The 17,431-nt window shown below is 42.8% G+C and overlaps 1 protein-coding gene across 1 annotated transcript in view; it reads right to left on the bottom strand.

The window, feature by feature from the left end:
- Positions 1 to 279: 279 nt before the first annotated feature.
- The window catches only part of LOC145403742 (UDP-galactose transporter senju-like), a 149,958-nt gene continuing 132,806 nt past the window's right edge, over positions 280 to 17,431 (bottom strand). The window contains exon 10 of the mRNA XM_080275420.1: positions 280 to 477. Coding sequence (XP_080131546.1) covers positions 280 to 477 — 198 coding nt within the window. The remainder of the gene's footprint in view (positions 478 to 17,431) is intronic.

Here is a 17,431-nt window from a genome sequence, read left to right as displayed (position 1 = left end):
TGCTGATGAATTAACACCTTTCTTCATTTAAAACTTTTTCATGATCAAATTGTTTTAAGGTCAAAGAGGACTTTTTATGAGCTTTTTAACCTCACACCCAAGAGCTAAAATATTATTTCACTTCAAGTACATTTGGCCAGCACACATCCAAGATCAAGTGAGAATTGTATATCATACACTATCATTTCTCCTAACATAGTAGGTTAAAAACCTTATCACCCCATTCTTAGAAGGAAAGAAAAAGAGGTTAGCATGATGATGACGATAATAAGAAAAACCCTATCCTGTGGGAGTGGAGACCTTGTGAATCAACCTCTCTCCTTCTTCCACTGCTTCTTGCCATCCCTCTCTGGTCCTCTCCACCTCATCCAGCCTTCCTCGGTTCACTACAGGGTTCTGTGCATACATGAATGATGCATACGTGACAAGAGCAATTGCTGCTGCAGTCCACATATCCACTGGGATTCCAAGAATTATCTGCCGGAAGAGGATGGAGAATCAACCCAAGGAATTCTCATTATAATATGTTCACTGTAACTTGAATCAAAGTTTTGTCATCTAGCAGCATGTTTCACTTTTTTTTTTTTTTTTTTAAACTGAAAATTAACAGAGCAAGGAAAGCATTGAAAAAAGAAAAAAAAATCTATTCACCAGATAACAAGTGTTCTCCACTCATTACAAGTCTGTAACAGTTGGATTTGAACTGCTATAAGTTGAAGTTTAGAGGGAAACTAATCTGGGGAAGCATGTTTCAAAGAAGCAGTTTGGGGAAAGAAGGAATTCTGATGAACAGAAGTTCTGCAATAAGGCAGTGTGATGGCAAGTCATAAGCACTACCAGATGCCTGTGTACAGTAGTATGCTGGGTGGTTTGGAGAGGTGGCATAATGAATGCAGCATCCTCTGAGCATCTGCCATAAAAATACAGTAGACCCTCATTATAAAAGATTAACTTGGGGAAAGCCAGGTTCATTATGGCCGATACTGTAGTCATTATATCTGAGGGTCCCCCCAAAGTGGGACTTCAAGTATATTTGAAAATAAATGAGGGCAAGAGCATATTCTAGTATTAAAAATGAGAACTACACCCATTTTATACAAATTTGGCTAATTACAGTATTTCACCCTTATGCAGCTTATTTTACATCCTTGACACAGCACTTCTTCATGACCAGTACAGTATAATTTTGAACTGTTATTAAAACTCAACAGTCATGATGGGGAGAGGGCAATTTCAGGCAAGTTTGGAGTGAAAAGGGTAGAAAACGCATGTACTGTATACTGTACCTGTATAAATGCATTTACACTGCTTACACTGTCCCTCCTCTTGTAGGCTGTAAACTGAGTTAACCATCATTCATTATCACTGTCAGCAAAGCTGGCTTCTGATGGCTCAGGTGTTCATCATCATCATCATTATCCAATCCTACGTTGCCCCATGAGGAGCGCAGGGGCCTGGGCTAGGCAAGTTGGTCCTGATATTTAAGATGAGAGTGACCAGCCTCACTCATCCAGCATTATGTAAGCAATAAACCCCAGCCACCACTTGGATATAAACCTTCACTGGCTCAATCTGACTGGAGCGCCGTAATTACTGACTAAACCACTAGGTGCCAAAATTTGGTTATATTAGGAGTTACAACTGGTAATAATAGCAAAGTGTTGGGGGTTGGGATCCTGGGGGCTGTAATGCTAGATCCTAGAGCATTGTGGAGGCTGGCTGAGGATGCTACACACACAATGGAGGTCTTTGATTTTGTGCAAAGCCTCTTGGCAGCAAGTGAGAGCACAGACTTGAAAAACTGAAGTAACATAGGTTGGATTTCCTTTGCTGCTACTGCTGCATTAACTCCAGCCTGATGAGGCACATGACAATGTTGAGCCAGAAGTCCTCCAACTTTGTCTATGATGGTTAGGACTGTGTCTGTAGCATCAATGCCAGCAGCTAGAGGCAGTCAAGTTGCCTCTTCCTCCTCCTCCTCCTCTTTGTCTTCTTCCTTTGCTGGTGCCTTGGCTTCCTGTAGTTCTGTCACAATCTCCTCCTCCATTTGGTGATATGACCAGGACCAGACAAAGTATCTCTACATATTGGGTATTAAAGGATCTACAGATTGAAATATGAAAGCCTTTATTTTAACTTTTTAACCTACCACTAAAGAGCAGTAAGGTGCCATACGAATGGAAGCTTGCAAACATAGCCTCAATATTCAAAAAGGGCAGCAGATCACAACCAGAGAACTACCACCTAGTTAGTTTAACATCAGTGGTTTGCAAAGTGCTTGAAACTATTATCAGAGAAAGTTTGCAAAACACTTAGAAACAAACAATTTCATCAAAGATTTGCAACATGTTTTTTGAAATAATCGCTCTTGCCTCACGAATCTGCTGAACTTTTTCAGTGATATCTTGAACATGTATGACGAGACTAAATCTGCTGATGTTGTCTACCCTGATTTTCAAAAGGCTTTTGACAACACAAATTATTACTTCAGAAGCTAAAGGCACATGGTTTCAGCGGCAGTGTGCTTGGGTGAGTAGAAGATTGGCTCACCGGACGAACGAAAAGAGTTGTAATAAATGGAAAAGAGTCAGACTGGATAAACCTTACAAGTGGAGTGCTGCAGGGTTCAGTGCTAGGCCCTATTCATTTTTAAAAATATATAAACGATACTGATGAACGATTATGTTGTAAGATTTTAAAATTTGCTAAGGATACTAAAACAGGTAACAAAGCAGATACAGCCCTGCAGAGGCAGGCAATTCAGACAGATCTTGATCAACTGTTTAACTGGTCCCAAACATGGCAAATGGATTTCAATATTAAAAAATGTCAAGTTCTAAACAATGGCAGTAAAAATGTAAGAGCTAGTTATAACATGAATAATGTCCAACTTGATAGGGTGAACCATGAGAACAACTTAGGAGCTATAATAAAAAATTATTTGAAACCAAGCAAACAATGTACGGAAGCTGTAAAAAAAAAGCCAATAAATTGATTGGATTCGTAGGTAATGCATCTGAATATAAATCCGATAATATTGTTCTCACTTTCCATAATTCCTTAGTATGCCTGCACTTGGAGTATCTATCTATCTATCTATTGCCAGACACCTCAATCCCGTTTGGGGTGGCCACAAACAAGTCGCTCTGTCCCCCGCCATTTCACTGCCCTGCTCCCATCTCATACCCCCCTCTCTCATATACCTCTCCACCCCATCCCTCCATCTCATAATCGGCCTCCCCCTCCCTCTTCCCCCCTCCACCTCACTCACATACACTCTCTTCGTCAGTCTTTCACTCTCCATCCTCTCCACATGGCCAAACCACCTCAGTGTGTATTTAATTTTGGTCACCATAACAAAAAGGATATGAAGAAACTTGAAAGAGTACAGTGAAAGGTGACAAAGATGATACCTAGATTGAGAAATAACCCATAAGAGGAACGTTTAGAAGCCCTGAATCTCTTTACCCTAACTAAACAAAGGTTATGAGGAGATTTAATTCAAGTATTCAAAATATTCAAAGGACAAGATTCTATGTACATCGATGCATATTTCACAGTGGATCGCACAAATTATACTAGAGGGAATGGGAATAAATTACTGGCAAATGATTTCAAACACATGAAGCTAAACATTTTTTCTTTAACAGAGTTGTAAATATATGGAACTAATTGCCTTCAAAAGTAGTAAACTGTGATACAATTCTAACCTTTAAATCTCAATTGGATACATATCTGTCATCTTACCCCCAGCTAAGTATCTTCACCTCTGAATAACATTTCAGTGGTGTATGTTACTTTTTTCTTTTTCAGAGTCTGGAAGATACAACTGCTGAGCAACATAGAGAAATACTGCTGACTTAATGTTACTCTCCCTTTCAGACAGATATTGTAGAACAAAACTTCCTTTCCCTCTTTCCTATGAAATTTCCATGACTGTTTTTTTTTATGCTGCATGGTGGTCCTTCTCACTATTTCCTGCCGGCTTCAGCTGGAGGGTTTGGTGGGTGGGTGGGAGCCTTCCTGCTTTTCTATCCTTGTCTTTAGTTGATAGATAAGTTTTGTTAGTTATAACCTTCCCTATACCAAACAGCCACAAAAGGATCAACATGTCTGTGGCTGTTTGCTTTCCCTTGTACTCCTTTGTACTCCTCATCCAGCCACTCTTGCAGCTCCTCCTCAACAAGGTTCTCCAGCCCTGCAGCTGCCAACATATCTGCCATCCTCGGTGGCTCAAACCCCTCAAAATCATGCTGTCGTACTGAGTCTTCGGGGTTAATGCCTTCTGCTAGAGACTGTCCAGGAGCCTCCTCCTCTTAGTCTTCCCCTTTTGCTGATATCTTGTCTTCCTGTCATTCTGCCACAACCTCCTCCTCCATCTGGTGATGGTACCCAGGCACACTAATATCCTCATCCAGCCTCTCTTGCAGCTCTTCCTCAACAAAGTTCCCCTGTCCTGCAGCTGCCAACATTCCAGTCATCCTTGGTGGCTCAAACCCCTCAAAATCATGCTGTGTTGTTGGAGTCTTGGGGGTTCTTGAGTGTGACAAGTGGCACTTTCTTTCACACCTTTGAACAAATGAAGGTGGCATCCTTGATAGTGTCTTGAAATAGTACAGGGTTTTCTTGCTCCTGGTGTCCATGCAGCTGTCCTGGCAGGGTGCCCCGAGGCCACTACCACAGCCACTGGTAAGCTGGTGGGCTAGGGGTCCCAGATTCATTGCCTGGACCTGGGACTGTGCAGTGAGTGGGGCCTTTGGTATGTCTATCCCCCTTTAATAATCCTGACAATGACAGAACACAAGAATAAGTCTCAAAGCAAGCCTGAGGACAGTAAATCACCCAAGGGGATGAGGGTGGGTTCATGGAATGTGGGAAGTTTGAGGGGAAGAGCAGGGGAAGTCGTTGAGGCATTCAGTAGGAGGTGGGTGGATGTGGCATGTTTGCAGGAAGTCCGGTACAGGGCTGGATCAGCCAGAAAGATTGTTGGGAAGGACCATTATTATAAGTTGTATTGGCAGGGGGGGACAGACAGATATGAGGATGTTGGTGTGATGGTTGCGGAGAAATGGGTGGAATATGTTATGAGTGTTATAAGAGTAAGGAATAGGATATTGGTAGTGAAAATTCTATTCGGTGGAAATATAGCTGCAGTTATATCGGCATATGCTCCACAGGCAGGATTGGATGAAGCAGAGAAAGATAGATTTTGGGATGATTTAATATGTGTAGTAGGTGGTATGCGGGATGATGAGATAGTGGTTTTGGGAGGGGACTTAGATGGTCATGTAGGTGATGCAGCACAAGGTTATGAAGGAGTACATGGGGGATATGTGTATGGTATAAGGAATGCGGAAGGGGAAAGGATACTCGAGTTTGGGGAGGCAATGGACGTGATTCTGTGCAACACATATACAGTACTAGGAAAAGAGAGAGTAGGTTATTTACGTATGAGTCTAGGGGAAATAGCAGTCAGATAGATTATTTTCTGGTTAGAAGGGCTGACAGGAGGTTAGTGAGGGATGTTAAAATTATAGGAAGTGAGGAGTGTGTGCAGCAACACAAACTATTGATTTGTGATATGGTGCTTAAAGAACGAGTGATGAAAAAGAGGTCTTATGTACCTAGGAGGAAAATAAAGAAGCTGAAAAACCAAGTAGTAAGGGATGCCCTCTATAGCGAGATGAGGAGAGTGATGGCTGAAAAGGGAGCTGTAGAGAGAGGCGTTAATGAACAGTACAGAGCCCTCAAGAACAATCTCTTGAGAGTTACTGATGTAACAAGCAGTTGGACAAGAGGACCACCAAGACATAAAGTAACTTGGTGGTGGGATGAGGGTGTAGAAGCTGCAGTTAAGGAGAAAAGAAGGCTTTTCCGGGAATGGAAGAAGGGTGGTAGCAAGGAGGAATACTTGGCTGCCAAGCGTAGGGCTAGAAGAGAGGTATACAGGGCGAGGACTGAGTCACAGAGACTTTTACCTGATAACCAAAATCATGGAGAAAGGTAATACAGTATATGATATTTAAGGTGGCAAATCAGATGAAGAGGGATAATCGGGATATTAAAGGTGAGCAATGTGTGAAGAATGATGAAGGAAGGATAGTGGTGAACAGTGAGGATATTAAAGATGCATGGAGAGAGCATTATAGCCAGTTGTTGAATGAGGAGTTTGACTGGGACAGGGAAAGTTTGGAGCCAGCAGATCCAGTGTTTGACCGTTGGCCTTTGATTGATGCTGCTACTGTCAGTGAGGCAATAGGCAGGCTGAAGGTGGGGAAGGAAGCAGATGTGTCTGGGTTGACTGCAGAAATGTTGAAGGCCTCAGGAGATATAGGGGTGAGGTTAGTCACTGACCTGATAAATATGATTATTTATGAGTGTGTTGTCCCAGATGATTGGCTGAAAAGTGTAATTGTAAATGTGTACAAAGGGAAGGGCAATGCCCTGGAAAGAGGAAATTGTAGAGGTATAAAGCTTTTAGATCAGATAATGAAGGTAATGGGGAGAGTTCTAAAAGGTATGATTAGAGAAAGAGTGAATATTGATGAGATGCAGTTTGGGTTTATGCCAGGCAGGGGTACCACTGATGCCATATTCATTGTTCGACAGCTTCTGGAAAAATATATTGGAAAGAAAAGGGGTCTGTATTTTGTTTTTGTTGATTTGGCAAAGGCCTTTGACAGAGTTCCTAGAGAGGTGGTGAAGTGGGCAATAAGAAAGCTTGTCTTGGAGGAGTGGCTGGTTAGGGTGGTTATGGCCATGTATGTGGGTGCTCGCACCCAGGTAAGAATGAATGGAGATTTGAGTGATGAGTTTTCCGTGAATGTTGGTGTGCATCAGGGGTCAGTTTTGAGTCCCATGTTGTTTATCATGGTACTTGAAGCCCTCTCAAGTGACTTAAGAAATGGACTCCCGTGGGAGATGTTGTATGCTGATGATTTGATGCTGATTGCAGAGAACGAAAGGGAGGCGGTGGAAAGATTTAGGAAGTGAAGAGATGGTATTGGGCACAAGGGCTTAAGGGTAAATGCAGATAAAACAAAAGTGATGATATCTAGAGTTGGTGGCGGTAGTCAAAGACGAGGGAAAGTGGCCATGTGCAGTTTGCCAGAAGGGCGTGGGAAGTAATTCTATCTTGTGCGGTGTTTGAGATAAATGGGTGCACAAGAGATGTAGTGGTATCAGAGGTAGACCGCGAGATAATGCTAATTTTATGTGTATGGCGTGTCGGGGAGAGCAGGTGGAGATTGTCAGGTGTGAAAGGATCAAACTTGCTGGTGAATCTCTTGAGTGTGTGGAAGAGTTTTGTTATTTGGGAGACATGTTGTATGCTGGAGGTGGGGCTGGAGCTAGCTCTGTGGCTTGGGTGAGAAGTGGTTGGAAGAAGTTCAGGGAGCTATTGCCTCTTCTGACATTGAGAGGGCTCTCCCTACGTGCTAAGGGGTCTCTGTATGCAGCATGTGTTAGGAGTGTAATGCTGTATGGTAGTGAGATCTGGGCAGTAAAGGAGGAGGATATTCGCCGGCTCAGACGTACAGAAATGACAATGATTAGGTGGATGTGTAGTGCGCCCCTGCGTGCAAGGTCCAGGGGGGCTGCGTTTACGATGGAAGAGTTGAGAGGTAGGATGGGACTGGAGTGTATTGGTGTTGTGCTGAGGAGAGGTAGATTGAGATGGTTTGGACATGTGGAGAGGATGGAGGATGATAATTGGGTGAGGAAGGTGAGAAGTGTTAATACTGGGGGTGGAGTTATGAAGGGTAGACTGAGAAAGACATGGGACGAGGTCATTAAGTGTGACCTCAGGGTTAAGGGACTGAAAAGAGAGGCTGCAATGGATCGTGTAGCGTGGGAAGCCGCCATTAGGTGACCAAGGCCGACGGATGCAAGCATGTTGGAGCCTTTAAAAATGAAACGAAACGGTGTCCTCATAGTAATCCTGGTCCATCCCATCCTTGCCACAATGAGATACTGTTCCAGGTTGAGGTTTCTACAGTGCCTTTTGGCACTCTCTATGGCTCCCAGGTCCATGGGCTGGAAAAGTGCAGTGGTGTTGGCTGGCATGAACAAGGCTTTGATACATCCATCCTTGCTGCAGAGTTCGCTGGAGGATGAACGGATGGACAGGTACACTGTCCTAGACAGCAGTGTCTTCATATCATTAGGACTGATGCCATACCTTTTTGGTGCTACCTCAAGGAAGGGTTAAAGCTGTGGTGGAACCAGTCAGTAATGATACCCTGGGTAAACCAGGCAGATTTGTTCCCGTGGTACTCCATGGGAAGCTTGAATATTAAGTCCTTGAGTGACCTGAGTTGCTTGCTCTTACCTACTACGACTGGCTGTTGGTGATGAAAGCCATCAGCACTGGGACAAGCCAGAAAGGAGAGATACCCCTTCACTGTTTTGTGACCTAGCTGCTGCCAATATCTTTAGAAGTCTGGGTGTTTTGAGAAAAAGCAAGCTAGAAGAATCCAATCTCATTTGCACTGTAGATTCGAAACTCATGCTGGCTCTCCTCCTCCAACAGTTCAGAAGGTGATGCACGAATAGCTCCACAGCATCAACACTGGCGCTGAGCAACTCTCCAGTTATGGTCATGTTAACAATCCCATGGTGCCTCCTGAATGTCCACAGCCAGCCTATACTTGAAATCAAGCCTCTGTGCTTCGTGCTGGATGTTGATGCCATGCACAGGGACACCCTCAGCTCACTCCTGGATGTACCACTTATACACCATTTTGTCCTCGCTCGGCAACTTCCTGGTCCTGAACACATCCTTCCCCTTCCTCCTGCTTTCCATTTTCTTCACTGCCTCCTTTGCTTTTTCTTTAGCCTTCAGGATGCTGTGAAGGGTTGACTTCTTAAGGCCATACTTATGCATGTGGTTGGTCCTCCTTGCACCTTTCTCATAGGTCTCAGTCATCCCCATCTTCTCAGCAAGGTTGATAATCTTCCTCTGCATTTTCAGAAGAGGAGGTCCTGGGAGAATCCCTACTAGAAACCATTTATCACAATCACAACGGAAAAACATTTTGCAAAATCGAGAGACATGATACACCCACATGGTTGTCTGAATGCAAAGAAAGCTGCAGCAAGACTTAGGCCAATCATGTGAGATACAGTGTGTCCACAAACTCTGGTCCTGTCCAGGCCTACTGGAAGTAGCCCACCGTCATCTAATCCTGGCCATAGATCTCCCACCTAATCCAAATGGGTGGGAGAAACTGCCACCAACCTTGGTAATTGTATTTTTAGTCACCCCATGCATGGGGCACGGTTTGTAAGGACTGTGATGTGCCCTTTGCAATGGACATTGTAGGTTATAGCCAAGCAACTGTCCAGTGGGCTCAGGAAGGGCCGAATGATGCGCTAATTTAACGGACATTGTCTGGTACAGTCGATGGTTTGTTTGATGGCTTGCGTGGTCTGTTATATCCGATATCCACTATATCAGGGCCTGTTATTGTGAGGGTCTACTGTACATGTAAAATAAAGAAGGGAGGCAGCATTCCATCTTACTTGTGGGGAGTGTAATTCATTTGTGCTTGGTGGGTTATTATTTATTCTTATTGCTATGTTCTGAATTTTATTCAGTTGCTTCAGTGCAACCTCTCTAAATCCACTCCAAAAGGGTGAGCAATAACAGCACTGAGAGTGTATTTGACTCTTGTAAATTATAACTAACTGCTAGTCAGTGAAGAAGTAATGGATTCTGTACAATACCTATGTTTCTATGTTTCTCTGAGCAGTTTTAGCAAGTGATCTAATGTGACAGATCCAAATGAGGCTACTGTTAAGCAAAACACCAAGAATTTCATCATTTTTAGAGATGGGAATACTGGTTGCATTAAAGGTAACCCAGGAATAAAGCAATATCTGTCAATCAGAAAATTGTGCATGAGGCCCCTCCAACCAGAAGGAACTAACTGACAAAATCATTAAAAGCTAGAAAACGCAATTAAAATTTTGGAATTTGGGGGGAACGATATTTCCATAACTGCCCTAGCTTTGAACACTGGCGTGTCACAGCTACATCCAGTCAGTTCTGTTTGAAATCTGGGTGTTTATTTTAATTCAAAGTTAAATTACAAGGAACATATTAATCAAGTTGTGAGAGGGTGTAACCTGCATATCAGAAATCTGTACTCTGTGAGAAAATTCCTGAACAGACACTGCCTCTTAATATTGGTCCAAGCAGCGGTCTTGTCTCGTGTTGACTATTGTAATTCACTATGGACTGGTCATCCAAATAATATACTAAAAAAAGTTCAGCCTGTGTTGAACAGGGCAGCATGACTTATCTTTGGTCTCCCCCTGGGAACCTCAACTACACCATTCCCAGCTGAGCTGCATTGGTTGCCAGTAAAGGTTAGAAATGAATTTAAACTGTGTCTTATTACATTCAAGGTTCTTAACTTTGGTAAACCGAAGTACCTTGCTGAATTGTTAAAACTCCCACTGACACGCCCTGGTGTGATGTTATGTAGTGAAGATGGTTCCTTGCATCTTGACGAGCCTGAGGCCATTCATCAGTCATCTTTCTATGAACGTTCTTTTGTGTACAGAGCCCCTAGGTTATACAACAGATAGCCATTGTCCAAGAGACAACTCTCTTCTGCTGAATCCTTTAACCCGTCACATCCCGAGGTTTTCCGCACCTCCGACATCCCCCAGTCCCGAGGTATTTTCGAATTTTTTTTTTTGGCTAAAACCTTCGCTTTTGGTGAGAAACATTGAAAATTCATAGAGAAATCGTTCACCTGAGGTTTAAAGCGCCCAATCCAGGTAGGAGTTCCTCCTTACCTGAGTGGGTTTTCTAACATGCTGGCACCAAAGAAAACTAGTTCTACGGGAGGGTAACTATTTTATCTACTCATAAACGGTATTTATTTATTTACTTGGTACGAATGTATATGTAGTATGACAGTATATTGGTTTTCAAGCAGTAATAAAGGCATTATAAGCATTGTTTCACTCACTAACTAATCACCATACCTGACCTATTTTTGCCACACTACCTGATCATTATTTCTGGCTGTTTCTTCTTCTAATGCTATGTAAACATTGTCCTCCACATTGTCATCGATTGGGGAATCACTCTGGCCCTGAATAACTTTACTAGCCAGGTCACTGGTAACAGGTCCTTTGCCAAGACAATGGCGTGAGGGGGGGAGGGGGGAGGTTATGCAGTGTAAGGCATTGTCCCTGCTTGGTATCTTGTACAGGAATAGAGGAAGGTGTCCCGTGTATACATACGAAAAATCACGTGCGAAAATTGAAAATTGTGCAAATTAGCGACCTTGCAATTGCACGACGTACTGGTACGTCGCCGGGACTGGCAAATGCAAATCGTTGCAACGTACCCATACGTCGTCGGGATGGGGCGGGTTAAGAGACAGCTGAAAGCATTCCTTTTTTCAAACTGCCAAGACCTGAAGAGAGATACTATGATGGATTATTATAGGGTTTAATTGGTGCCACTTTCATATTTTTATTTCTTTTACTGATGAAGTTTGTGCTGTATATAAGAGACGTCACAATTCTTGTAACTGAAAAAATAATGTATATATGTGTCGAGCGCTAGTGAAATTCCCTATGGAAGAACTGGCGCTTTTGAGAAACAAAAGACCATATTATTATTATTATTATTATAACCACTGAAGATACAAGAAAATGCTATAAATGAAAAATAATTGTACTGAAGTTGTCTATCGATGTGTGTGAAGTAAAAAAGAATGGCAATTAATTTTTAAAAATCTATCTATCTATCTATTGTCAGATGCCTCAATCCCATAAGGGGTGGCCACACACAAACTGCCTCCATGTCGCCCTGTCCCCCACCATTTCACTGCCCTGCTCCCAGCTCACACCCCCCTCTCTCATATACCTCTTCACTTCATCCCTCCATCTCATCCTCAGCTGCCCCCTCCCTCTCTCCCTCCACCTCACTCACATACACTCTCCTTATCAGTCTCTCACTCTCCATCCTCTCCACGAGGCCAAACCACCTCAGTGTGTTTCACCTAATGCTTCCTATCACATCCACATTAACATAACAATGCTCCTTCACTTCCTCATTTGTCAATCTGTCTCTCCATGTGACTCCACAGGCTCCTCTCAAATAACTCATTTCCTCTGGTCTCACTACTGACTTCTGTCCCTCCAACAAGGTCCAAGCTTCACTTCCATATGTTAGAGTTGGTATCACAATACTGTCATGTAGTAACTTTTTCACTTCCATGCTCACTTCCCTGTTTCTTATCACTGCTTTCAAGGAACCAGCAACCTTTCTTCCTTGTTGTACCCTTTCAAGCACTTCACCCTCCAAACTTCCATCCTTACTCATCACACTACCCAAGTACTTAAATACACTTACATTTTCCATTTCATCATCCAACCTCACTGTACATTCAATGACTTCACCTCTCTCAAAGACCATAACTTTACTCTTCCCTACATTTACCTTTAGATTCTGTTTCTTACACACTCTCCCAAACTTAGCCACAAAGCCTTGCAGCTCCCCTTCGTCTTCACTTAACAACACAGTAACATCCGCAAACAACAGTACAGGGAGTTTCCAAACACTGCCCTTTCTCACTAGGGCTGCTCCCATATCCACTCCCCTATCTTGTACCTCTTTTATAACCCCATCCATATACAGACTGAACAACCATGGAGACATGACACATCCTTGTTTCAATCAAAACTTCAAATAGAAAAATTTACTCAGTTCACTATCCACATGCACTGCAGCCTTAGCACCCTCATACATACTCTTCACAGCATTCAACAACGTCCCATCTACTTCATATATTCTTAATACTTTCCACAATCCTTGTCTATCCACCCTGCCATATGCTTTCTCCAAATCCATGAAGGCTGCATACAACTTCTTTCCCTTCTCTAGAAACTTTTCCACTAAAGATCTAAGAATGAATATCTGATCTACACAACCTCTTCCCTTCCTAAATCCTCCCTGTTCTTCTCCAACTAATTCCTCTGTTTGTACCCTAACTCAGTCAATAAGTATCCCACAATATACTTTTCCTATTACACTATGAAGACAAATGCCCCGTATGATTACCACACGCTTCTTTTTCCCTTTTTCCTTTGGACATAGGAATAATTATACTGTACCTGACTTCCAATTCTCCAGGGCTCTACCTTCCTACCAGGCCAATCTGCACATCTTCCACATCCACTCCACCACTAACTCTCCTCCATGCTTCAGCATTTCACCACACACTCCATCAATTCCTGTGGCTTTCCCTATTATAACTTTCTTCACTGCTTCCACAACTTCTATTCTACCGACTTCTTCCTCTCTTCTCACATCCCTCCATCTCCCAGCCATTCCCCAGCCACTTACACTTGCATTACTTCCATTCTCTATGTTTAACAATTCTTTAAAGTGTTCTCTCCATTTGCTCACTTTTTCTCCCTTCTCCACCAGTAATCTACCATTTTTATCTTTCATTCCTCAACTAACTTTTTTGCCACCCTGCCTAACTCTCTTTACCTCTCTCCAGAACATTTTCTTACAATCCCTCCACTTTACACTCAAATTCCTTCCAAATTCCTCATCCACTCTCTTCTTATACTCTCTTACTAATGTTTTCACCTATCTCTTCCTCTCTACATATAACTCTCTCTTCTGTCTCTCAACTTCTTCCACGCCCCTGTTTCTCACCCAGTCACTATACGCTTTCTTCTTTTGTGCCACAGCCTCTCTCACCTCTTCATTCCACCATGCTGTTCCCTGCACCCCCTTTCATCTTTTCTTCATCCCACAAACCTATCTATCTATAGCCCGACGCCCTAATCCCTCAAAGGATGGCCGCAGACAAAACGCCTCCAAGTCGCTCTGTCACCCACCATTTGACTACCCTCCCCCCAACTCACCCCCCCCTCCCTCATATACCTCTCAATTCCATCCCTCCACCTCATCCTCGGTCTACCTCTCCCTCTCCCTCCCTCCACCTCACCTACATACACCCTCTTAGTCTGTCTTTCATTCTCCATTCTCTTTACATGTCCAAACCACCTCAGTGTATTTCTCCTAATCTCCCACAAACCACAGGCAGTAATTATAATTACATCATAACTGAGTCATAATTAAAGATGGCCTAATTGTTTGTAATTTTGCCAAAAGTTAGGGCAAAAACAAATAATAATATTGATAGTTCATAAATTTTGTTAAGTAATCATCACCCAAAATTTAATTTTAATTTGGAAAAAACGGTTGCTCACCACTTTCAGTGAGTCAGCACTCTTGCCTGGCAGCACTCTTCATGGACTTCATTTCATTATTGTTGATGTAATAATATTATTGTTCTAACTCTCGAAGGAAACTAAAGATGCTTCACTGTGTTCTTAATTAAAATTATTAATGACTGACAAGGCTATTATAATAAAGTTAAATAGTAATCATCAATAGTATAATTCTTTCCTGGCAATACTCTTCATTTTTTCATGATTATTGGCATAACAATGGTCCGACTCTTGACAGAAACTAAAGACACTTCACTGTGTTCTTAACTAAAATTATTAATGACTGACAAAGCTACATTACTAAACTTAAATGGTAATCACTAACACTATCATTCTTTCCTGGCAATACTCTTCACTTTTTCATGATTAATGGCACACCAATGTTCCAACTCTTGACAGAAACTAAAGACACTTCACCGAGTTCTTAACTAAAATTATAACTGCAGGTTACTATAATAAACTTATATTGCATTTTCAGCACACTCCACCCCTCCATTCTTCCCAGCACTCCCCCTTACCCCACACTACTGTAGATGCAGTACTCAAGCAACTCACTGTCAATGTCACATGGTTCCTCACCAGCCAAGTGTGTGTTTCCACTCCAGTGATCATCTACAGCTGTCCAAATTCCGAGGCCTTCACAAGTTTATTTGTTGCCCTTCTCATGTACTCCAACCCCAAATTTCTCCTTTTCGTCACCATCTTACGCCATTCCTGGACATTCTGCTTTCTTTTTCTGCCATGTTCCGTTGCAGCATTCAAGAGGTTATCCAGGAAGGATAGGTCATCAATGTCACTGTCCAAAATGATGGTGTAATTACTGTACTGTAAGTAATCCTTAGGTTGTTGCAATGCTGATGTGGGAAAACAGCCTGGGTCTTCTTCCCTACCCCCCCCGAGCCTGTGACATCACGGCCCAGAGCTCCCGCCACTGGACATGGCCAGGCATCACTTTGTCCGTGCTCCGTGATCCATGTCTGTGTCCATATCACTGTCAGTGAAAAATCGCACACGTGGGAAAAGGTAAAGAAATATCCATTGATCCATTCCGTATCTGTATCCGGTCCATGACACTGAGGAATCATGCAGTGAGCGATTTTTCTCGGACACGACGACCATGGAAGCTCTCGTGGGCCCCACGTGACCTACACAGAAAGCCACACAACATCACAGTTACTAGTATAACTATCATGATTTTCTACAGCTTCCACCATGCCTAAAAACTCCAAACTGACCACCCAAGATGTATGTGAGGCCTTAGTGGAACAGGTGAGACAAAACCCAGCTACGCTTTTTAATCCATCCATACGTCATCCATTCCTAAGTCGCCCCATGAAGAGTTCAGGAACCCAGGGCTAGACAAGCTGGTCCTGACATTTAAGATGAGAGTGACCAGCCTCACTCATCCCTGAGTAGCATTACATGGGCAATAAACCCCAACCACCCCTTGGATAAAAACCTACACGCTCAATCCGATTGGAGCACCTTAATTACCCACTAAACTACCAGGTGCCATAATTTGGTTATATGGTTACCACCCAGCACAGTAAATGGTTCCAGGTGTACAGGAAACTACTTGGTTTGTCACTTAGTGTAGAGTCACCCACAGGCAGAAGGAAGAGGAAAGAATGAAGGAAAGAAAGACAGAAAAGCGAGTGTAAAGTTACCTGCAGGCAGAAGAAAGAGGAAAGAATGAAGGAAAGAAAGACAGAAGAGGAGGGATGGCAGAGAGTAAAGGTCAGTCACCCAAAGCAGCACTACATCAAGTGAGTGGATGGTGAGTGCCCCCCACCTACCACAATGCACTTTTTAAGAATGTCATTAATCCACCACCTATGTTTTCCTTTCTTGGCATTCTCATGGTGTCTGAAGGATTATCCCAGCCATATGGAGAAAATGGTCATTTTCTTCAAATGCTTGACACAGCTGCCGCGACATGATGCCTCAATGCAACTGACCAAAATGCGGACCTCATGCATAGTTCACAGATATATGGATGTATACATCATGGATATACTGACACGGGTACGAACGTGGACGCAGACACGGATCATGCTGCACAGACAATGGATGCCCGGCCTAAAGCAGCACGGGAGAATATGGTCCTCTCTGGCCGGGTGTATTGTGCTTGTACTTGTCAGGGGAAAATTCCCTTAAAGATACCCTGGTATAAGGTCGATTTTAGCATGCCAAAAATGGAGCCAGAGAGATCTATATCCAAGTAGTAGGCAGAGGATAGATGCCAGATACTGCTTGCACACTTAGCTCCATTTTTATACTATTGCTGGCTAGCCCCCTCTGGTTTGGTGGGCCTCACATACTTAGTTTTTCTAGCATTAAATGAGACAATGTTATTTTGTCCCCACTCAGTGATCTCAGATAAGTCTTGATTTATGGTGATTGCTGTGATGAGCTGGGAGTCTGAGATATAATCTTCATGAATGGATGATTAAGTGTAATGGAACTGTTATGCGTTGAGTAATCTGCTTATGAAATATGGGATTATGGATGACAAACAAGAGATCATTCATCTGAATGAAGAACAGGTTGGAGTCAGGACTGATCCTTGTGGCACACTGGCATTAACTGAGTGGAAATTGAAATATACATCATCTATCTTTACTCTTAACTTTCTGCTGCTGAGATATGAGGAGATCAGTGGGACAAAAGATGACAGGATGTAGCATGCGAGTTTGGACAGCAGGGAACAGTGCCACACTCCGGCAAGAACTCTGGAATATCAAGGGCTAGTGCACGGGTTTCTCCATGTTGCTCAATTGGCCAGTGCACTGAAAGGTCCTGCTTTCTGGTGGCAGCCCATGAATTTCTGATAGATACGTGAACTGCGGGTGTGAGGGTTATAGCTACCAAGATTTGATGTTATTCTATCCAAAACATGCTAAAGCTGAGCACTGTCATGGTGAACATCAGATTTTCACTAACAAAACTATGGGTTCTACAATATTCATGACCTTACAGAAAAGATGGGTTGGAAAAAAAAATATGGTACTATTCAAATGTATGTTCTACTCCTATCTATCAGGTGATTTTCTAGGGAGGTATTAAAGAGGGCTTATGTGGAAATATTGCTCTTCATGCATGTGTAAAGACAGTAAATCATTCAAATAAGGGTAATAGGATTTCCATTTCTTAAAAA

This window comes from Coenobita brevimanus, chromosome 61 (assembly GCF_032717465.1).
Source record: "Coenobita brevimanus isolate Jiangsu-jjx chromosome 61, ASM3271746v2, whole genome shotgun sequence".
Taxonomy (NCBI): domain Eukaryota; kingdom Metazoa; phylum Arthropoda; class Malacostraca; order Decapoda; family Coenobitidae; genus Coenobita; species Coenobita brevimanus.
The sequence above is the reverse complement of the archived record's forward strand: the minus strand, read 5'-3'. Positions and strand labels throughout refer to the sequence as shown.